At 42.7% G+C, this 23,633-nt stretch overlaps 1 protein-coding gene across 3 annotated transcripts in view; it reads right to left on the reverse strand.

Moving 5' to 3' along the window:
* The window catches only part of RTN4 (reticulon 4), a 46,388-nt gene extending 44,716 nt beyond the window's left edge, over positions 1-1,672 (reverse strand). The window contains exon 1 of one of the 3 annotated variants that reach the window (XM_009902059.2): positions 1,145-1,672. In XM_009902059.2, the coding sequence (XP_009900361.2) occupies positions 1,145-1,598 (454 nt within the window). In that variant the 5' untranslated portion in view covers positions 1,599-1,672. The remainder of the gene's footprint in view (positions 1-1,144) is intronic. The other 2 variants (XM_054180036.1, XM_054180037.1) reach the window with 2 other exon arrangements.
* Positions 1,673-23,633: the final 21,961 nt, after the last annotated feature.

Genomic DNA, 23,633 nt, shown 5'->3' on the forward strand with positions numbered 1-23,633 from the left:
ACATGCAACATATTAGTCATGCTGGGTCAGCTCCTGGATTAGATTTTACAAGAAGGCACACATTTGCAATTGGCAGCCCTACCACTGCTCAGGAGGTGACACGCCCTCCACTACAGCAGTTTTGAACTCCAGAGTGTCTCAGCATTAAGGGGTGACCACCTCAGACAAGCTCCAGGTGACAGCTATGGCTAGCTGCAGTCATCCTGGAGGCACAAGCAGGACGTGAGGCTGACATTTTACTCTGCCACACCTACAGCAGCCAGTACGCCTTTTGTTGTTTCCATACATACTTCATTAGTTTACATTCCCTCTTGGGGTTTAAGCTTCATTGTCTGAAGCCGGAAAGCGGCACTTCCCACAAAGGGCAACTGGCCGTAGGGCTGGCCGTTTGGCCAAACCGGCAGAGACGCCTATCCCCTCACTTTTCGCAAGGCTCCATGAGGCGGGTTTAGGAAAGGGGCAGCGCTGCTCCTTCATTCCTCAACCTCGCCTCTCCCTGCGAGATAATTTGTTTGAAATGAGTAAGATTAAAAGCATCGGTATGTCCCTCCACCCCCGCCCGCAGCGGCAATCCGCCGCAGGGCTGCCTGGCCTTCCCGCCGCCCAGCCCAGTAGATCAAGGCCGCCCTGCGGGTGAATCGTGCCCGGGACAATGCGACGAGGAGCCGTGAAAGCGGGCAAGCAGATTTGGGGTTCGGAGATGCCGGACCCAAAGGGGCGGCGGCGGCAGTTACATCGGCTCTGTCCCGCGTACCCCCCCTCGACACGGCCGTTGCCAGGCGGCGGCCTCGCCCCCGGGCGGCCCATGTGCGAGGCGGCGGCCGGGGCGGCGCTTCTCTCCTCTCGCCATTAGCATAACAGAACAAGAAGGAGTACGGACAGTGAAGAAACTAAAAATAAAATATAACAAGAGAAAGGGGAGTCCTTTTTTCCCCGCACGATCTACGCCGAGGCCACGAGAGGTGGGGCCGCGCCCCGGCTGAGGGGCCGGAGCGATGCCGCAGTTGGCGGCCGAGGGCCGGCAGACAAAGGGAACCCTCCCGGCGGGACAGTGAGGAGCGAGAACCGGAGCGATTCGGGGAAAAGCGCCCGGCTGCGAGGGCCACTACCCTCTCCCTCCCCGACCCTGGGCAGGGGCGCTCACCAGCCGATCCGGAGGACGATCCTCTTTTCCGAGGGGCAACGGCGGCGGCAGGCTCGGGCGACAGGGGCTGAGAGGGCCGGATGGGGGCCGAGGGCTGCTCCTGCGCGGGGGACGGTGTGGTGGCCGAGGAGGAAGAGGAGGACACGGCTCCCGGGGGACTCCAGCCGGACTGCGGTGGCTCCGGAGCGGCAGGGCGCGGCGGCTCGGCGGGGCCGCCGAGGTCCAGCAGCTGCGCTGGCCGCTCCTGCAGGGTTGTGGTGGGGGCGGGAGCCGCGGCGGGTTTCCTCTCCATCACCTCCAGCTGCTCGTCGAAGTCTTCGTCCTCCTCTTCCTCCTCTTCTTCCTCCTCCTCCTTCTCGTCGTCGAGCACGAACTGATAATTAAACTGGGGCTGCTGCGGCCGCGCCGGGCCGGTGGAGGAGGAGACCAGGGGTGACTGGTCCAGCTCGTCCATGGTGCCTGGAGGTGACGGAACAATGAGTGAGCGGCGCTAGGGCTGTGCCTCTGCCGGCTGCGGGGTGGGGGGGGGTGGGGGGGGGAAGGAGGCAGGGCGGGTTGCGCCGCCGCTGCGGGACCCAGACTCCACGCCCTGTTGAGTCACCGGTGGTGGAAGCGGTGAAGCGCGCGCTCGCCGCCCCGCCCGCCACACCGCCGAGCGACGGCGGCCACGGCCATTGAGAAGTGGAGAGGACCGCGGGACAGCCAATGATGGGCGGCCCTGGGTGCGGCTGCCTCATGAATATGCACCATAAAGGCGGGGCGAGGGGATGGCGAAGCCGGGATGAAGAAGTCGGATAAAGTTCAGCCCCGAGAATGCGGGATAGGGTTGGAGTGGTCGCTGGGGCGGACCCACCTGCGCGTTGGTCCGGGGCCCCGCGGAGGGGGGGGTCCTGGGGGCAACCTCTCTCATTGTCGGGGCGGGGTAGGGGGGGGTGGTGTTCCTCCTCCATCCCTCCGTGGGCCGGGAGCAGGCAGCAGCAGCAGCGTGACAGACATTTTGAGAGTGCGTGTCGTGATTCATCACTTTCTTCTTCCAGGCGCAGTTACTTTTTTTCTATTTTGTCCCCGGGTTTATTTTGTTGGGTTTTTTTACATTTTCTTTTTGTTTGGTGGGGTTTTGTTTGTTTGTTTTAACAACGGCCAGAAACCATCTTAGGTCTTCCGTAAAGAAGGGGAGACTATCATGGGGCTCCTCGAAGACCCGCGCTGAAAGGCACTGATCGTCTGTCTTATCCTGGATGTGACGAGTGGGTCCCACGGCATCCCAGGCGCATCCGCATGCGGGGCCGGGAGCGGGACAGGCCCCTCCTCATCGCGCAGGCAGGAAGATCACCCCCGCGGTGAGAGGCGGAGCCAGTCAGTGCCTTCCTCCGAGGGGAATGAAAGTTTTAACCAAGACATGATGGAAAAACAAACAAACAGCAAAACAAACAAAAAAACCCCACCACAACCACCACACAAAACAAAAAACCAAAACCCCACACCACACCGAACTTGCCATGTCTGGATGAAAATAAACGAAAAGCCAAACAGGAGACATTTTCAGAAAAGAAAATTGTTTAGGCATTCGTATCAGCTTAAATCAGTAATCTGAACAAATCTAGCCATCTCTTTAAAATCCGAATTACGCAACTTGTGCGGAAAGAAATGGCAGCTTGTTCACAAAGGAAAAATTTGGTGTCTAGCTCTGTGTTAGGCTCTGGTGTGGTCTGTTTCTTTCTGCTCAGAGATGGTACCTTGGCCAAAGCCTTGTGGGTAGCACTTTAACTAAACGGGCTTATGTTGGGATACGATTTCCACCCACACGGCTACTGTAATTAGACCAAAAGGACTTATAATTTATATTTAATCATATTCCAACATTAGTATGGATTTTTAACCCACAGATGACTTATGCTCACACATGTATCTGAATAAAGAAAGCAGTTTATGGAAACGTTCAGTGTAAGCAAACTGCAGTATCAGTGAGATGCAATGACTTAGAGAAACCACTCCTGTTACTTCCATGTGGGAAGCAGCGTAGGCAGAGATTGATATTCAGGTGAGCAGCCCCATTAAGTAGAAGGACTGACACCCTGTGATGCACTAGGAGAGGTTCCAAGTGGGCTCTGCTTAACTTACCTGAATGTGTGGAGGCAGTGAGGGGGCAGCTCAAACTGCAGAGGGAAGATTCTCCACCATCATACCCAGGGCAGATCTCCAGCATTCGGTCTCTTTCTGAAAAACAGGATGGCAACACATGCAAGGAGGGACTATGGGGTCCCAGAACTGAGTCCTCTCTTGCCGCAGAGAAACGTATTGCATTCTTTGCATGAGTTGCCTGAATCCAAATATTTGAGCATGGGCTAGGTTGTTGCTGCTGTTTGTGTTGGGGAGGGTAAATAACATAATTTTCTAAATAAGAGACTTCCTACTAATTTCCAGTCTTGATTTGATCGAGGCGAATGTACATCCTTTTCTAACTTTTACCATCAATTTAAATTATTACTTTCTTTGAATTATATTTTTTCAGGCTGCTTAAAAGAATATACTTTCTTAAGCTAAAGCTTAAGAATTCCTCTGTCACATTTATCCTTGCTCCTCCAAGCAGCTTTTCCCTGCACCCTATCCCAGCTCAGCTGAGGCACAGTAAGTTTCAGATCAGACTTTTTTCCAAGGATGCACAGACACTAATGTTCTGTATCTCCATAAATTACTAGAAAGAATGTGAAAAGTATTTTGATAAATACAGTGAATGCAACACTGTTATCCTGATGGAGATAAAAAAAACTCCCAGCAGGTGAATAAGCACTGAAATGCCTGTGAGGTCTTTAGGCTTCCATTCTTTTCCTTTAAAATGTTGTACTACTTAGGACGGAGTGTAACCCAATGGTCAGCCTAGGTATCAACCTGTATTGCACATCTATTGGTTAAACAAGCAAATGGTATTTTAGCATTCCATTAACATATAAGGCAACAAGGTACTTTTAACAATGTGTGAAATTCTGTGTACAGACACAGCACCGAAACTCATTTTAACATAGCTAACTGCAGTGATTATTGGTCATCTGCAAATAGGAAAAATCTATATATAATTCAGCTGATTTTATCAGAATCCTTGAAAGGGACTCCATCATTAGCAAATGACAAGTGAAAAGGTTTTGGTTTTTTATTTAGAAAAAGGAAGTGACTAAAGGTCTTGAAGGGAAACAGGAAGGGAGTTCCAGATATCTGGAGTAAGTCAAATTAACACACCAAAGGAAATTACAACTTTCCAGTATTGAAACTACATTGCAAAACACCCTTTCTTTTATTTTTTTGGAAATATATTTTAAAAGTCTTAGATGCAGATTGTCAATGTACTTTGCAGATATTTGGAAAATCAGGTGCTTGTATGTACCGAATTTTGGAAGACAAGTATTCACCATATGGAACACCAGTTGGTGAATTTCTGGATTTCCATAGCAGTGCTGACAATGGCTATTGCACTAGTTGAATTTTTTCCTGTCCACTGTGACCTTCTGCTTGATCTCACACAGAAGTAATATGATATCACAGCGTATCATAGAGTAGGAAAATAATTGTGATGGGACAAATAGAGTATTATCACTTCACAGTGGGATCAAACAGAAAAAAAACCTATTTGGTCTCAAGCAGCAAATTAAAAAGATGGAGTTAAAATTGCAAGGATGGTTGGATTTTTGTCCCTCTTTTTAAGCTCAAAGTACAGTCCTCCAGGTATCAAGCATCATGTCTTCATCTCTGGAAAGATAAAACTCTGATTCTGTTGTTTTCAGATTATGCCTGTGCTGCAGTGCCTTGGGCATCAAGTGCATTTACCTAGCAGGTTTGTCTCCATTTGAACACCCACTGTACTTTTCCAGATCAGTAGAGGGATATTACAACAAAATCACTGCTTTGTTTATTCATACATCTCTTGATAGTAACCAAGTTGGGTTCAGCTTTATGAGGCTCTCTGGGGCCTGCTTTTCAGCCAGTTCCTCTGAAATAATTAACATTTTCTTGACTGCAGCTTTTAAAACCTTTTATTTTCTTAGTGTTCCAGGCACTTCCTATTCTGGAATTGTTTCTAATACCCCATAGGCTGACTTAGATGGAGCAAATTTTCCCACTTTTTATGACCCAAAGATCACCTTGATCAATCAAACCAGACCATTTCTACAGTAAATGTCCTAATAACCATGTCTTTGTACAGTGTTCTGATTCACATCTGTCACAAAATGGTCTTTAAAACTTTCTTCAGCCAGCCTGCTGGATGCAAGCTGGTCCATCTCTATAAACAAGTCTGATTAAGGACAGCTCTAAACTACACCAACTGCAATGAGCACTAAGTTGCCATTAGCTGTAGCTTTAAATTCCTACATCCAGGTCATTTTCTTCTAGGCCACAACTTGGTCCATTTAAGGTTTCATTCAAAGGATCCAAAGCTGATGCATAATGTTAAAAATTATGCTACAACAGTGAACAAGAATCTATTTGCTCATCATTAAACTATACCAGCATTTGAACTGAATCAAAGCAATCACAGCGCTCTGCAGCAGATGAGACGATGAAAGAAGAATTCACCTCACTAAAACTGCACAGGAATCCACTGTCATTGGATTTTGGTCTGATTACTCTTTGTCTTGGAAAGAACCATTTGGTCTTAAAAGACAATACACAGATAAGATGCCACTTGTATGTCTTACTGACATACAGGACCCTTAGCAATGGGGTCCTTCCACACACAAAGAATGTGTTGTTTATACTGAAGAGAAACAAGACTTCTGTGCAACAACCTCAAACATTTCCTGTAGCACTTCCATATTCCTGGAGAACCTCCTATCTAAGAACTGACTCCAAAGAAGTCTGCTTAACTTGCAGGACTAACAAGCAGACAGTATGGATTTACTATACATCTTTTCCTTTGAAGCCCTCTCTTCTCTGCGCAGACAGGGGAGTGAGGTTTGGACACTCTGAGGGAGCATGCAGTCAGTCAGAAAACTTAAGTGAAAATAAAGACTAAAGATTTATCTTCCATTATTAAAAGGATGAGATATATTAATAATAAAAATGAACCAAATGCATGTATTCACATGTTAATAATGGTGTATTAGAAAAACAAAGCCATGAGATTGTGACAGGATGATGTACACTAACTGATTTTTAATACCCCTTTCTAAATTCATTAAGTCACCACAGAAAATTTATGAGAATGTGAACTTCTGTGACTGTGAGCATTCATAAAACTTTCTAAGTAATCAGAATTAATGGTGAATAGTTTTCAAATTACCCAGAATAGAAGTAATTCCCCACTTTGGGTTTAATATTAGATCATAGAATTGTTTAGGTTAGAAAAGACCTTTAAGGTCATTGAGTCCAACCACCAACCCAACACTACCAAGTCTGCTGCTAAGCTATGTCCCTCAACACCACATCTAGACATCTTCTATTGCTACTCTTCAGCCCCTCACCTGTTTATGATATGCAATTAACTTACCAGTTTATTAAACAGAACAGTTTTACAAGTTAGAGGTGTACTTTTAGAGCAGAAAAAGAATTTGGATGATGTGTTATTTTAATAACTTTTCAAACTTAGGAAATCATCAAAGTTATAGTAATCTTGGAATTTAAACTGGTTTACCACTTAAAAAAGAAAATATTTAATTTAAATTAAAAATCCATATTTTTTTTTCAGTATTAACATCTACCCACTTAAAAAAGAAAGCCTAGTAACCGACATTCAGGTTATTCCCTTGGCTGCCAAATATGCCCGGGGAGTAAATAGATTGAGAGTAGTGACATTTGCACCATTACTGTACAGACAAGGTGGATGGCATTGCTCCTGGGACTATGAAACTTAAATATACAGGCCAAGTTTGCACTGGAAGCAACAGCACTGATTTCAGATGGCACCAGCCCACCATCTTCTAGCACTTCGCTCACTGCTAATAACTTGTCCCTTGTGACTGCTTTTATCCAACCACAACAGCTGGAGTCTTCACTTGACTTTTAGGGTCACAGTGCAGTTTTGACTTCCAAAGACAGAAGGTATGGTACACCACCGAAGCTGTTGACTACTGCTCTCTGTTTGTGAACCTTTAGGGAGCTCTTCCTTTTATCTGGGTCAGGCAAAGATAGGACAGCTAAAAAAAATTTCAACACAACTACCCTGCTTTCTCAGTATCACATCAGGCTGATCGTACACTGAAGCCTTTTATCTTCCTCACCTTTCCCTACATAAAACTCTCCAGCTTCTGAACAGTTTGGACAATTCAGGTAACTATGGCAGTGTCAGAAGATTCAAGAATTTTAAATTCCTGATAGTTCTGTAAAAATCAGCAGCTGGCTAAATTACAGAGAGCTAAGGTGGGCCATGAGAACTTGGTTGTTACCCATTCCATTTGGAAGCTATTGGCGAGTAAGTAGTATTTACAAGCATGTCTGTCTTTTACCCAGATGGCAAAACTAAAAAGGAGAACAAGAGAGATGTAAGAATGACTGAAGATATTCCAGGATAGAGATGCAAACAATGTAAGACCTGAAGCTACAGGAAACCTGAATTTGCTAGTTTTACTGGTTTTGGAACTAGTTCCTGGCTGTTATAGATAGATGTGTATTTTTAGGTGAGTCATGCCAGTGGAACTGTGTTGAAGATTACCCAGGTGCAGACAAAAGTTTTGGCAAGGACAGGAGAAAAAACAGAGATAAATCTAGGCTGAATTCTCTCTCATCTATCCAGTGAAAAGGAGCAGAAACAAAAGGAAAATATCCTGAAAAAACAGCACATGAAAAAGCAGCTACACAGGGCTACTATATTCCCCAAAGAAAAGCAAGGTTCTTCAGACTTTCTAGGGCATGTTTGGTAGGTATCTCTAAGGTATTTTCAAATGCATTTTTTTCAGTACATATATAGTTTTTGCTCTTCTCACTGTAAATTGTGAAAAACTTAACATGTTTCAGTAAAAACAAACTACCTGAATACCATGTAAAATCTGCTGAAGTTATTACTTCAGCAAAGGCTATTAGCTAAGATTAATGCGTTTTATTCTATCAGATAGAATCAGGTAGCTAAACAATGCAAGTTTTAATGCATGAGCCTGGAAACAGCTGTAACTTGACAATATCCTTGGTGGAAATCCCTGGGTAAATCAGAAAACAAACCAGTTTGGCTTTAGAGATTGCTACGTACATGTTACTTGTTTCTCATACAAATCTTACCCATGTCAAGCTTTAGAAAATAAATCAGACTTTAGAGCCATCAGTCTTTAAGATTTATCCAACAGAATTGTTTCAACAGAGTTCTTTTAAATTGTGAGTTATGCCATTGTAATGTTGATCAGATCTCTCTGATTACAGCCTTTCTGAAGCTAATACAGATTCAGAGTCATAGAATGGTTTGGGATGGGAGGGACCTTGGAGATCACCTAGCTCCAACCTCTTGTCATGGCAGGCGCACAACTTCCACTAGACCAGATTGCTCAAGGCCTTATCCAACCTGGCCTCAGGGAGTGGGCATCCATGGCCCCCCTGGCCAACCTGTTCCAGTGTCTCACCACCCTTACTTTGAAGAATTTCTTTCTAATATCCAGTTTAAATCTTCTCTCCTTGAGTTTCAATCCATTCCATCTTGTCATATTGAGAAATGAGGTAATGGAGGTCCTTCCCTAGTCTCACCATCAGACTAGACTAGACTAGACTAGACTAGACTAGACTAGAATAAACCAGGTTGGAAGAGACCTTCAAGATCATTGTGTCCAACCTATCATCCAACACCACCTAATCCACTAAACCATGCAACCAAGCACCCTATCAAGTCTCCTCCTAAACACCTCCAATGATGGTGACTCCACCACCTCCTCAGGCAGCCCATTCCAATGGGCAATCACTCTCTCTGTGTAAAATTTCTTCCTAACCTCCAGCCTAAACCTCCCCTGGTGCAGCCTGAGACTGTGTCCTCTTGTTCTGCTGGTTGCCTGGGAGAAGAGACCAACCTCTGCCTGTCCACAACCTCCCTTAAGGTAGTTGTAGTCAGCAATAAGGTCACCCCTGAGCCTCCTCTTCTCCAAGCTAAGCAACCCCAGCTCCCTCAGCCTCTCCTCATAGGGCTTGTGTTCCAAACCCCTCACCAACTTTGTTGCCCTTCTCTGGACACGTTCCAGCAAGTCAACCTCCTTCCTAAACTGAGGGGCCCAGAACTGGACACAGTACTCAAGGTGCAGCCTAACCAGTGCAGTGTACAGGGGCAGAATGACCTCCCTGCTCCTGCTGGCCACACTGTTCCTGATACAGGCCAGGATGCCATTGGCCCTATTGGCTGCCTGGGCACACTGCTGGCTCATGTTCAGCCTGCCATCAACCAGCACCTCCAGGTCCCTCTCTGCCTGGCCTCTCTCCATCCACTCTGACCCCAGCCTGTAGCTCTGCATGGGGTTGTTGTGGCCAATGTGCAGAACCCGGCACTTGGATGTGTTTAATCTCATGCCATTGGACTCTGCCCATCTGTCCAGCCTGTCGAGGTCCCTCTGCAGAGCCTCTCTACCCTCCAGCAGATCAACTCCTGCTCCCAGCTTGGTGTCGTCAGCAAATTTACTGATGATGGACTCGATGCCCTCATCCAGATCATCAATAAAGATATTAAAGAGCATGGGGCCCAGCACTGATCCCTGGGGCACACCACTAGTGACTGGCCGCCAGCTGGACGTGGCACCATTCACCACCACTCTCTGGGCTCGGCCCTCCAGCCAGTTCCTAACCCAACACAGTGTGCTCCCCTCCAAGCCATGGGCTGACAGCTTGGCCAGGAGTTTGCTGTGGGGGACAGTGTCAAAGGCCTTGCTGAGGTCCAGGTAAATTACATCCACAGGCCCCCCCACATCCACCAGGCGGGTCACCTGATCATAGAAGGAGATCAGGTTGGTGAGGCAGGACCACCACCATGCTGGCTGGGCCTGATCCCTTGGCCATCCGCTAAGTGCTGTGTGACTGCACTCAAGATCACCTGTTCCATAATCTTGCCTGGCACTGAGGTCAGGCTGACAGGCCTGTAATTCCCTGGCTCATCCAACCAACCCTTTTTGTGGATGGGCACCACGGTGGCCAGCTTCCAGTCTTCTGGAACTGAGGACAGAACTGTAAATTGGTACTTCTGAGTACCAGACAGTGCAGCTTCTGCATACACTAACCATGCTTCATGACTGAGCTTAAGTGGCTAATATAGATGAACTAAGATGGAAAGTGGTGTCTACTCATTCTTCTTTTCCCTTTGTTTTAATTTTTACCTAATTTTACCTAATTCTTTTTCACCCATATTTTTCATTAGAATAATTACTTTCTTAAAATTTCTTTTTTTGCCTCCAAAGTGTCACCCAGCAAATCAGTTTCAAACTACATCTGTTGTACAGCCAACCTCACTGACTGATGAAAAACATCTTCTTGATACTACACCAGTTGTAATTTCTTTTACCTAGAGCTAGAGGTAAGAGAAAGCTATGCTTACCTGCTACTCTTCTCTCAGAAGAATCTTCAAATTTAGTCCACTTTATAGACAAATTCCCTCACCGTATCATCACTGCCACCATATTGCTCACTGCTCATCTTCACACAGATACTCAATAGCTGCACTGAACTCTTGCTTTGAAACAAAGTACCCTTTATTTTTTTTCAAAAGTATAATAAAGGTTGTAAGACACATTTTATATTAACATACTTTATCTCATCTTCTATCCTGGCTTTCCCACAGAGAGGGTGATGGGTACTATCTCTGCAGACTCAGCTTCTCTGCCCTGATCTTAGGCACTTCCCCCTACTCCCTCCAGTTTATTTCTATGGCTGCCTCAGGATGCTGAACTTGTAAAAGTAATTTATGCATCCCTCTATGGGATAAGAGGAAAGACAGCTGGGAGAAGACAAAAAGGGATGCTAAAATGGACTAGACCTCCAGCTGCTGATCTGCAGAATAAAAAGGTCAGCACTGACAACTGGCACAGGCTTAAACTATTGATTTTAGTTCCTTCAGACTAAAACAGCCCAGGACTGCTTAGTTCTTACTTCTCCATATAGCATCCATCTAATTGCAAACAAACAAAGATAGACATAATATTCCTAAAAATAGTACAGGTTCTCATCTCCCATATTTTTCAGAATTAGCAAGTGCTATTTGAACTGCTTTAACAATGAAATCTGGTGCTCCCATATAAATACACACTACATGATACATAGATTCAATTTTAGGTCATTAATGGCAACTGAATGACATTTATATTTTTACTGCATTCCTACCAGTATGTAATTTTTAAAAACACTGTGTTAGGAGTTTTGTCTTCCTCTCTGTGTGGACATTTCAGTCCAAGTTATAGTTGTGTGTGGAATATATATGTATGTATGTGTCCTCCACATGTATGTATAAATGTGAACCAAAAAAGCAAAATATATTGTCCCTGGCCTGACTGGCTGTTTGGCTTTAATTAGGCTGATGTTTACCACATAGAGTGCTTAGGCTTCCCAGTCAAGGAATGCTCACTGCATTATGCAATGTACTGGCACGTTCAGAAGTCGATTCCTCCTACATGCAGTTCACAGAACACAATGCAACAGGTGGATGAAAGACATGGAAAAATCAGGTAACAACAAACCAGAGAGGTCAGTGGAAAAGAGCAGTCATTTTGTTACTTACTATTACTGATTAGTTAATTTCTCTTGCAGATGTTTTGGATTATGCTTGGATTTGAAAGACAGATCTAGATGCAAGTGAGGAAATACATACATGCATTGAAGAAAAAAAAAAAAAGAGTAAAAAATGAGCAAAAAATGAGCTTTGGTGTGCTAAGAACAGCATCTCGTAATACTAAATTTAAATACATAAGAAGACCAGGTAGTATATACAGGCACTATGTATTATAGTTAATCGCACACACTTCTATGCATTCTCCTCAGTTGTTCTAAGGCAAAGACTATAATCTCCTATTTACAGAGCATAACACAATGCACCCACAATACTGATCACAATCCCTGCATGGTATACAGATGTTATATATATATACCTCCTGCCAGATTTCTCACAACTTTACAGACAGGCCAAACATGTCAGCTGGAAGCACTGATGAAGCAGGTGCTGGTAACCCATGCTGCAAAAGTTCACATTAAGCCCAAGACACAGAACAATTTAATTTCCATTTATTCTGATTCATGTTAACACATGACTGATGTGTTCTAAAATCCTGAGTATTGGCAATGCATAGACATGCAAGATATGTTTATGCAATGTTTGTAGCCACGTCACCTGGGCAGCATCACATGAGATGTGACAAGATAGGCAGGTTTAGGGTTTGGCAATACATGGATAAGGAACCCACACAATTACTGCAAGAGATAATGTTAAGTATTTGTGTTCTGAGCACTGCTACACAGAAACTCTGACACTGTCATAAGCTGTGTGGGTATTCTTCCAAAAATAATGGCTATCTAATACAGCAAGCATGGGGAACAGCTGGCTGTTCCTGTCCATGTGTCAGGAGTAAGTCATCTTCTTAGGAAAAGCAATACACTACTGAAGCGATGAGTTTTGGTGCTTGTCAGCAATGGTTGTATGAGGATCAGATTGAAATGGGAAATGAGAAAGGTGGCAATTTGTGCACAGAAACTATGACAGCTGAGCAAGCTCCTAGTCCTTTGAAGATGGAATGGGAGGACAAGCCAAGCAGTGTCAGTCAGCCACAGCTGGAAAGAAAGAAAATAGGAAGAACAAAATGGAATGTATATTCCTAAGTTTTTGAAAGGGTGGACTGTGGCCAGACATGAAAGGGTTAGGAGAAAGAGAGTGAAATTAATCATGAGCCCAATATACAGAAATTGTAAAATACGAAGACAATAAAAGAAAGGGCAAGAAATCCCCTTTTCTAGCACAGAAATGGATGAGGTAGAGAAGCAGTGAAAAATGTAATTTCAGGTTACCCTCCTGTACTGAACGCATTAATAGTTTGATTTGGTTGTTATCTGAAACAAAGACAGAAGAAAGGAAAAGGCATAAAATTCTCTTTACAAGCAGAAAAAAGAGCTAAGGCAGAAAGCCAACTAAAAGTGTAATTTTACGTTCCCTCGCTACACTGAGTGTATTTATCATTTGACTCAGTTCTGTTATTTTGGATATATATTCAAGCCTTTATTATTCTCTGGTCTCCCTTCTCATTCAAAACTTACTTCTAAGGACCAGTTTTATTCTCAGATGTGCATGTAAGTGTTACCTCAGTAAAGTGCAGCTGCTTATGAGTATCTGAAGGCAACAGGACTAAAATCTGCTGCAAGACATCTCAAGAGGCAGTTGTTACAGTGTTTTAGAATGACAAGGACTGATTTTACAGCCTGACCTTCTGCATTTTCCTGTTGTATAAAGATATTAAGCCAGGAAAGTGTCACCCTAAATGACACAATATTCTGAAACAACAGTGCATTTATTTAATGAATCAGAACAAATTTGAGTCTCTGCATTTATGAATACCACGTGGATTAAACTTGTAGACTAAGAATTCATCCTCAAATTACTATTAATCAAAAAAACCCCAACACCTACAAATAGAAGCTGGAAAGACATTTGAATGTTTAATAATAGGAATAAGCAAACCCGTTACTATGATTAAACCTTCAACATGAAGGAAGGATTACACCTGATTACACTCTACAAAGCACAACAGAGCTGAGGAAAAAAGTCTGAAGGTATCTAAACTTGGAAATTACCAGTTCAGGAGCTGAAGAAACCAAAGTTTGGGAAAGCAATGTGAACCACAGCTCATGGGGGGTGGGGGGAGGGGGGAAAGGATGTTTAATAATAAATTGTTGCTGTTCTAACACAAAGCTACCAATATCAATATAATCCTCAATGCTTGTGAGAGTTCCAAGTTCCATAAGAATAGATCTGACATCCTGCTGCATCAGTCTGAGACCTGTAGATCACAGACCACTTTATGGACATGCAGCAGCCCTGCAGAAATCATCTCCCCCTTGTTTCTCCAGAGAGAGATTTCTTTTACCCAGCTCTGCAATATAATGAGTACAACTTCATGCTAAGAATACCACTACACTTTGACACAGCTTTACAGGTTAGTGACATTGGCAGACAAGACTATTTGCAAAAGAGAACCCCAGAAATATATGAAATCTTGCAAATGTCTATTTGCTTCTGGGAAAAATGAAGTGACCCTTATTTTTTACCAACCTGGGTAAAGATTAAGTCTAGCAAGTTCCTATTATCAGATCCAGTCTTTTTATGTACAAAGCGACTAGATTAGATTCTCAGCTTGTATACATTCAGGCTGCTTCATTGAAATCAGCTGTTGGGAATCAGTGTTAACTGAGAATCTGGCTTGCTACAGTTAGGCTTAAAAAGGTTCAAAATTAACTCAATGAAACATAGGCTCCATGAAAAGCACAGTATTGGAAGACATCTCTGTGCAGAATAATACTCCAAGTTAAAGTTCGATACCAAATTCATCACACATCACCAGAACATAGAAGTGGATGGGATCATCTGACTCAAAAATCCACTTTCTATACATTTAGTCCAGACAGGTCAAAGGATTCTTCATTCTTCACATACCCATATACCACAAGCTAAAAAATCCCCCAACTTCTCAATACCCTCCTACAAATTTTTAGCCCATAGCAAAGACCAAAAGCTAGAACTGTTTTTTTTCTTGTTGTTGGTTGGTTGTTGGGTTTTTTTTTTAATGAATGAATGATAGTAGGTCTCTTCACCTACTATCATTCACCTTCACTAACTTTAGCAATACTTCACTTCAAAAATTAGTTACATTGTGTTTTCTGTGATTGTCTCTAATGCCCCACAGCAATCTTATCCTGTGTATTTAAAGAAAGCAAACCCAAACTGGGAATACTGCTATTGTTCAAACTTGAGCCCATGTTCCCACTACTTTAGTAAGGCAGTTTCTGTTTGGGATGGTATGCAACACTGACACCAAAGAAATCAAGAGACAGGTTTAGTAGGCCCATGCTGTGATCTCAGGCTGGCAAAGAACAAGCCATAAAAAGCTCTGCAAAGTCTAAAAAATCAAGAAAACAAACCTTTAAAGCAACTGTTGCTTATGATCTTTTTAGAGCTGCATACCAGGTTTTATGCCACATGAATTCTTAATGGTATCTGGCTTAACTATTAACTGTGTCTTTGAAAGGAAGTGAATGTTGCCACTCTGTATTTTTCAGAAATTAATGGAAGGGGATGTACCCATAAAACCATCTTTAACTGCACCCATGTTCTTGCACCCACGGATCTCATCTAATCATTGTACTTAGTTCTAGGGTGAACATTCTCCTGGATAAAGCCCGCATATTTCTAAAAACAAGCAGTTCAGATATTTCTATTCTAGTTACCACCACACCACAAGAACTGAAATAGCATCAATTAAAATTGTCATTGACCTCTTACAGAGCACTGATATAAGTGCCATTCTCCCTGTGTCCCAGCTGCTTTTTATACAACAGGGTGTTTGATTTCCTCTGAACACTTGATAGAAAGATTAAACTGTCCAGTGTTTCCAATTAAAAACACTTTTGTGTTTGTATTCCACAGTGGATTTAACTACTTTGTTAAATCACTCATTACAAATCTGCTCTCAGCACTATTTTCAATTCTTTCAGTCTGCAAATTTTTTCTCTTATGGCTCCAATAAAATCATCAGGAAGCTTAAATTTCATTCATATGCCAAGTATCACAAAGATGTAATTAAAAATCATTACCACTCTTCCATCTGCCACTTTTGTGCATTGTCAGTGCACCTGACTCCTCTGTATGCAGAGTCTGCAAATCAATGCAGCATGGACAGAGAAAATGTCTGGGTTATCTAGATACAGTTTAAACTCCATTTCATTTACAACATTTCACACTGCTCTTTCTCAGCCCTAGGAATCTCTGGTCCAGCACACGGCCAGTGTGCCTCATGGGAGTGAAGTACTTCCCTTTTCTCTTTGGGAATGAGGCCAATATACTTCCATGCCTCTTTCAGATGCAACTGCCCTTCTTCATGTCTATGTTTTCTTCCATTTAGCTCAGCGTAATGTTAGACCTTTTCTGTTGTATGTGTTTGCATGCAAAATTAATAGATTTCATCTACTACAAAAAGATGTTGGCAGGGCTTTTTTTTGGCAGCAGAGTAAGCACATAACTCCCTTAGTGGCTTAGTTACCCTGGTTGCCAGCCACATTCAATATTGGTCTCAAGGTGCTTTCTCTTGACCTTTAAGGCCTTGTGGAATTTTGACCCGTTTTCTCCAAGGCAACAATTCCCTCACCTTCCCAGGTGCCTACCTGAGTCCTCCCTATGTTATCAGCAGGTATACAAATATGCCCAGCTAATTAGCAACTTTGTAGCTACTGTCTTTCTCCTGCAGAAATGTCCAACCTGATGTGATCAGCAAAGTTACACAAAGATTGTCTTCAGGTTTTTTTTCTCTCCTTTACTTTTATGTAAAGGCGATCTTTGGTTGTTACAAATTAATGTTGTGACTCTTAGATCACACTCTTCCCTTAATAAAGCAATACTGAGCTTTAAGAAGTAGGTGACAAGCATATACTGATGCTGATGGCAATTCATATTACTGTGTGAAAAGGTTAAAAATAGTGAGCTCCCTTTAGTATAAATCAATCTACTTTTATTTCAGTCTAGTAAAACTTTCAGTGAGTAAATCCTAGTTGTATGCAATACATAATTCAAAGATTATATCGATTTCTAATTCTTTTGACCACTACATCCATTAATAAACCCATAAGCATTCTCATTTGTTTGTATACTGGCAGGTCTGTATTCTGCAGTGCTTGTGTATTTCCATTCCTTTTCATAGTCACAAATGGCCCTATCCAGTGTCCGAAATTCTGTTTAAGAGCAAAGTATTTGCTGGACTGTACCTAAGAGCAGGATTTATATTAAAAACATTTTTACTTTAAGAAATTTGGGTTATAATCTGAGAACAAAACACAATTTAAAAAATTTATAGCCAGCTTTTGGGGGGAGAGGTCTAGATTATGCTAAAGATGTGGTAGTTACCTGAATAGTCTTTCTGCTCTCTGACCCCTTTGGCCTTCCTGGCACTTATTTCAATGTAACTGTAATTATAATAAATTCATCTGCAAAACAATTGCATGCAAACAGTCACAACTGCTTTTCAAAACACAAAACTCAAACTAACTGACAAGATTGTTTAAACACTATGCAATAATCAGATTTTTTTTTTTATTTCCTTTGCACATTGTCCTCTCATAAAAATGGTTTTCATAGGTAAAAATTCTAAGCTTTTTAACCATTCCATACTTCAGCTTCCCAGTAAATATTCAGCTTTTCCAAATATCAGCGCATGGGAAAAATGGTAAAGACATTTTTTCCAGAGACACACATCACTGTGTTTGAATGGAGGACACAGCTAGCGTTTTTCAGATCCTGGTTATACTTAAGTAAGTACTGACACAGGCCTGTATGGCAGGCAGCTTATTTCAGAGTGTTAAAAGGAGAATCTTCTTTACTGCAAGGGTGCTGGAGCACTGGAACAGGCTGCCCAGAGAGGTTGAGAAGTGTCCTCTCTCTACAACTCTCTACAACTACCTGAAGGGAGGTTGTAGTGAGGCAGAGGTTGGTCTCTTCTCCCAGGCAACCAGTACCAGAACAAGAGGACACAGTCTCAGGCTGCATCAGGGGAGGTTTAGGCTGGAGGTTAGGAGGAAGTTTTACACAGAGAGAGTGATTGCCCATTGGAATGGGCTGCCTGAGGAGGTGGTGGGGTCACTGTCGCTGGGGGTGTTCAGGGTGAGGCTTGACAGGATGCTTGGTTGCATGGTTTAGTTGATTAAGTGGTGTTGGATGATAGGTTGGACATGATGATCTCGAAGGTCTCTTCCAACCTGGTTTGTTCTATTCTATTCTATTCTATTCTATTCTATTCTATTCTATTCTATTCTATTCTATTCTATTCTATTCTATTCTATTCTATTCTATTCTCTGGAGACTGACATTTCAAAACCTACCTGGATGTCTTCCTCTGCAACCTGATGTAGGCATACCTGTGTTAGCAGCGCAGTGGCACTACATCTCCAGAGGTCCCTTCCAACCCCTACCATTCTGTGATTTTTTGAAAAGGTAGCACAAAACAAGAAAGCTAATCCTGGCCTCTTTTCATCATGCTGGAATGTCTGGCTCAGCTCCAATCTTCCCTCAGTTTTGGGAGTAGTTAACAAATTACTTGTCAGCATAAGAAAACAAAATTACTCAGCCACTTCACCTTTCTGGGATCATTTTTCATGGGGTCTGTTTCCTAGTTCTACTCCATCTGCCAGAGATTTCTGTGACAGAGGTTAACATAAAGTGGATGTGATAAAACCACAAGAGATACCTTCACTGTAATTGCTGCTACAGGTACACTGCAATTGCTACAAATAAGCAATATTTTTAATCATAGTAAAAGAAGGTGTGGTTTGGGTTGTGCTTGTCAGAGGGTCTATAGGAGTGTTCACAACTGAAAATCAACACTGCTTTTATTTTAGCAACAAGAGCTGTTCAAGTGATGGTATTTAAGGAATGAGGTCACATATTCAAGCTGTTTAAACACAACAGTGTTCAAAGATGTCACTCAGGCTCCAGGCAGATAAAAAGTGCATCAGCTTATCAGCCAGGCATTTTTAGCACTGCTGTGCTTCTTGTGTTTAATAAAGCAAGACATGCAACGTGAACTCCATCCTGGCACAGAAAGATGCTTCTGAAGCCCTTTGCACTATACACTACAGTCAGAAAATGTTACAAGGCCTGAAGCATGCTTACACTTTAGTGGTTCAAGAAATAAAATCAGTCTTCTTACCTGAGTCAGCAGGTTTTTTTCTGTGTTACAAAGTATTTCAGGAATACTGATGTGATAGCAGGAAATCCTGTGTAACAAAACACATTTCAATTGCTGTATTGTCCAGTAGTGTAAGGTATTAATATGACTTTCTAACTTCATCCAGATATATTTAATAGGGAAGATTTAGCCCAGGATTTTTGGACAATGGCAGAATATATGTGACTGTTCCCATGCATCCATAAAAAACAAGCAAACAAACCCCACAATGAACAAAATCTACTCCTTTAATTATCCTTTTTGTAAAGAAAAAGTAGGTTGATAGCTGACATGGTCTGAAATTAATTGGTATGACTGTAACCTCGGTAGAAATTTTCTTGATCACAACTAGACTTAAGATTAACAAATTATTGATAGTCAAGTGGTCCTAAGCTTATTTACCACATGCAAATCCACAGGACTATAAACACTGATACTAGTTTTTATTTGGCCCACAACCTTTAAAGTTAATTTCTTTTCAAATGGAGACGGTTAAAAAAAATACCTCCCTTTCCCTAAATACATGTAACATTACACAGACAAGGTAATCTGAGAAATTTCAGTCTTGTCTCCCAAGATACACAAGTCCAATGTTTTTACACTCCTGTAATTTTTTTTTTCTTTATAGTCCTTTCTCAACACAGATTTCAGAAAGAGTATTTGCCACTGAAGTTCTGACGAGGCAGACTTTACATGTTTAGGAGACTACTTGGCAGAGTTCCTTGGGAGGCAGTCCTGAAGGACAAAAGAGTCCAGAAAGGCTGGACACTCTTTAAGAGGAAAGTCTTAAAGGCACAGGAGCAGGGTGTCCCCATGTGCTGTAAGATGAGTCTGTGGCAAAGAAGATCAGCCTAGCTGAACAGGGAGCTCTGGCTGCAGCTCAAGGGAAAATAAAAAAAAGAAGAGTTTATGGCCTGTGGAAGAAGGGGCAGGTCACTTGTGGCGACTACGAAGATACAGTGAGTCTATGCAAGGAGAAAATCAGGAAGTCCAAAGCCCACCTAGATATTAGTCTGGCTGTGAAAGACAATATGAAATCTTTCTAGAAATACATTAGCAACAAAAGAAAGGCCAGGGAGAACCTCCACCGCCTGTTCAGGAGGAAACATGGTGACCAAGATGAGGAAAAGGCTGATGCCTTTGCATCAGTCTTTAGTAAGAGGACCAGTTGTACTATGGGAATCCAGGGCCCTGAGCTAGAAGACAAAGACCAGGGGGAGAATGATCCCCCAACAATACAGGAAGAAGAGTGACCTGCTGTACCACACAGATGTACACAAGTCTATGGGACCAGATGAAATCCACCAGTTCTGAGAGAGCTGGCAGAAACGCTCACCAAGCCACTTTCCATCATATTTCAGCAGTCACAGCTGACTGGGGAGGTCCCAGCAGACTGGAAGTTAGTCAGTGTGAGACCTATCTGTAAGAAGGGCCAGGAAGATGATCCAGGAAAGTATAGGCATGCCAGCTTAACTTTGGTGCTGGGATAACTGATGGAGCAGATCATCCTGACTTGGACCATCACACAGCACATACAGGATAATCAGCACGGGCTTATGAAAGGGAGGTCCTGCTTGAATAACCTGATCTCCTTCTACAACATGGTCACCCACTTAGTGGAGGAGATTTGAAAGGCTATGGATATTGTCTACCTGGACTTTAGTAAAGCCTTTGACACCATTTCCCACAGCATTCTACTGGAGAAACTGGCAGCTCATGGCCTAGATGGAAGTGTACTTTACTAGGTAAAAAAATGGATGAACAGCTGGGCCCAAAGAGGGGTGATGAATGGAGTTAAACTCAGCACATGGATGGTCACAAGTGTTGTTCCTCATGGCTCAGTGATGGAACCAGTTCTCTTTAATATCTTTATCAATGATCTGGATGAGGGGATCAAGTGCACCCTTAGGTTTCCAGAAAACACCAATCTGGGTGGAAGTGTTAATCTGCTTGAGGGTAGGAAGGCTCTGCAGAGGGATCTGGACAGGATGAATCAACAGGCCAAGGCCAATTGCATGAGCTGCAATAAAGCCAAATTCTGTTTTCTGCACTTGGGCCAAAACAAGCCTCAGCAGTGCTACAGGCTTGGGGGACAGTGACTGGAAAGCTGCTCAGCAGAAAGGGTCCTTGGGCTGTTGATTTACAACCAGCTAGACCAGCAATGTACTCAGGTGGTCTGTATCAGGAATAGTAGGACCAGAGAAGTGTTTTTACTGCTGTGCTCCACTCTGGTGAAGTCACATATTGAGCACTGGGTTCAGTTTTGCACCCCTCACTACAAGAAGAACACTGAGGTACTAGACTGTGTCCAGAGAAAGGCAAAAAAGCTGGTGAAGGATCTAAAGAGTAAGTCTTATGAAGAGTGGCTGAGAGAACTGGAATTGTTTAGTGTGGAGAAAATGAGGCTTATAGAAGACCTCACTCTCTGTAACTCCCTGAAAGGAGGCTGTGGGGGTTAATCTGATCCAACAAGTAACAAGAGGAAATGGCCTCAAGTTGTGCCAAGGGAACTTTAGACTGGATTTTAGGAAGAATTTCTTTACTGAAAAAGTTGCTAGTCATTGGAATAGGCTGCTCAGGGAAGTGGTGGAGTCCCCATCCCTGGAGGTACTTAAGAGATATTTAGGAATTCAGTGTCAGGCCAATGATAGGCCTTGATGATCTTAAATGTCTTCTCCAATATAAGCAATTCTGTGATTACATATTATAAATGAGCCAAAAAATAGGTATTATAATGGATTCTCTGAAGAATTTACACTGGCCAAGGCTCCACATTTGAAATATTTATATGTATTTGTTCTATTAAAGTATTCACATCACTGAAATAATTCATCTGTATAAATGTTTCAGACTTCAGCCTAAAAGATGATAGCACTCAATACAAAACCACAGGAACTGTCTTTAATACACACAAAATACACTAGGCTGTCGGGTAGTGACCTGTACTAAATTTTTATGAAACAATTTTTTTCCACATGTATTTCCTCTGACTTCACAAATGCAAAATTACTTATTTCCAGGCCTTGCATTAGCAGATACTTTCATTAGGCTTTAATAATTTACATCATTACAGAAATATCAAGACTGGGCCTTTTGCACTGGTAGGCAAATAAATCTTACTATTAAGTTTCTAGTTTCTCCTGAATTACATTTTACTGTTTGTGTATTGAAGCAACAGGATTGCGACAGCAATGAAAATGCTTACGGCCTGGTTTGATTTGCATGTCTACACAGAAGCCAAAACTATTCAACAAGCCTCAGCTGTACATGTGAATTTTACTCATGGAAATGAGTCTGTGTTGCTTAATAGCAATACTTAGATGCATAAATAATTAGCTTCAAAGAGAGGACCTGAATTTCAGGAATTAACCCTGAGAACTTGCTGAAACACTCGCTCCCATTCTTTTATACAGCCCCAAGGAATGGTAGAATTAGTCCTAATAAAATACCTGAAATCCAAGGATACTTATGTATACTTGAAAGATACCACAACCACAGACTTTTCCAGGTACAATCTTGTTTAATATTTGTTATGTTAAAAAGGAATAGAAGATGGATAGGTAAAAATCTTTGTCAAGTATTTCACAGTATCACAGTATCACAGTATAACTAAGGTTGGAAGAGACCCCAAGGATCATCAAGTCCAACCTGTCCCAACAGACCTCACGACTAGACCATGGCACCAAGTGCCACGTCCAATCTCCCCTTGAACACCTCCAGGGACGGCGACTCCACCACCTCCCTGGGCAGCCCATTCCAATGACGAATGACTCGCTCAGTGAAGAACTTTTTCCTCACCTCGAGTCTAAACCTCCCCTGGCACAGCTTGAGACTGTGTCTTCTTGTTCTGGTGCTGGTTGCCTGGGAGAAGAGACCAACCCCCTCCTGTCTACAATCACCTTTCAGGTAGTTGTAGAGGGCAATGAGGTCACCCCTGATCCTTCTCTTCTCCAGGCTAAACAATCCCAGCTCCCTCAGCCTCTCCTCACAGGGCTTGTGCTCAAGGCCTCTCCCCAGCCTTGTTGCCCTTCTCTGGACATGTTCAAGTGTCTCGATGTCCTTCTTAAACTGAGGGGCCCAGAACTGGACACAGTTCACGGTATATTAGAGGTTGGAAGGGACCTCAAGAGATCATCAGATCCAACACCCACCCACCCCCCCCCGAAAGCAAAAGTAAATCAGAAGTATTTGATTCACTCGATTTTACTGATAGAATCCTCCCATTAGAAGTATTTTTCAATCATGAAAAATTCCAAGCAGGGAGTTAAGCAGACAATTATTTCACTAAATTCTGACCAAATAAAATTAACAATTCAGCCACTATTGCTTTCCCCCTTTTAAGCTGGGCAACAGGCATCTGATCTGTACAATATTCAGTATTTATCTCATTAAAGAAAGAACAAATGTGCAATGTCCAACTCTAGAAATGATTAGTGAAATACTGGCATATATAAAGTGAAAATACTGAAGGGAGCAGCCAGGATATTCTCATTCCTTTTGAGCCCTCTCCATGGTGGAAGCTGATACAGAGAGGCACAGAACTCTTAAGGAACATTCACATTAACATTGGTTGCACACAGATTTCACTCAGGGTAATGACAATGAATTAGTCCTTCAGATAATGGAAGGTGTCATGGCAGCTT

The sequence above is a fragment of the Dryobates pubescens genome, chromosome 3 (genome assembly GCF_014839835.1).
Source record: "Dryobates pubescens isolate bDryPub1 chromosome 3, bDryPub1.pri, whole genome shotgun sequence".
Classification (NCBI taxonomy): domain Eukaryota; kingdom Metazoa; phylum Chordata; class Aves; order Piciformes; family Picidae; genus Dryobates; species Dryobates pubescens.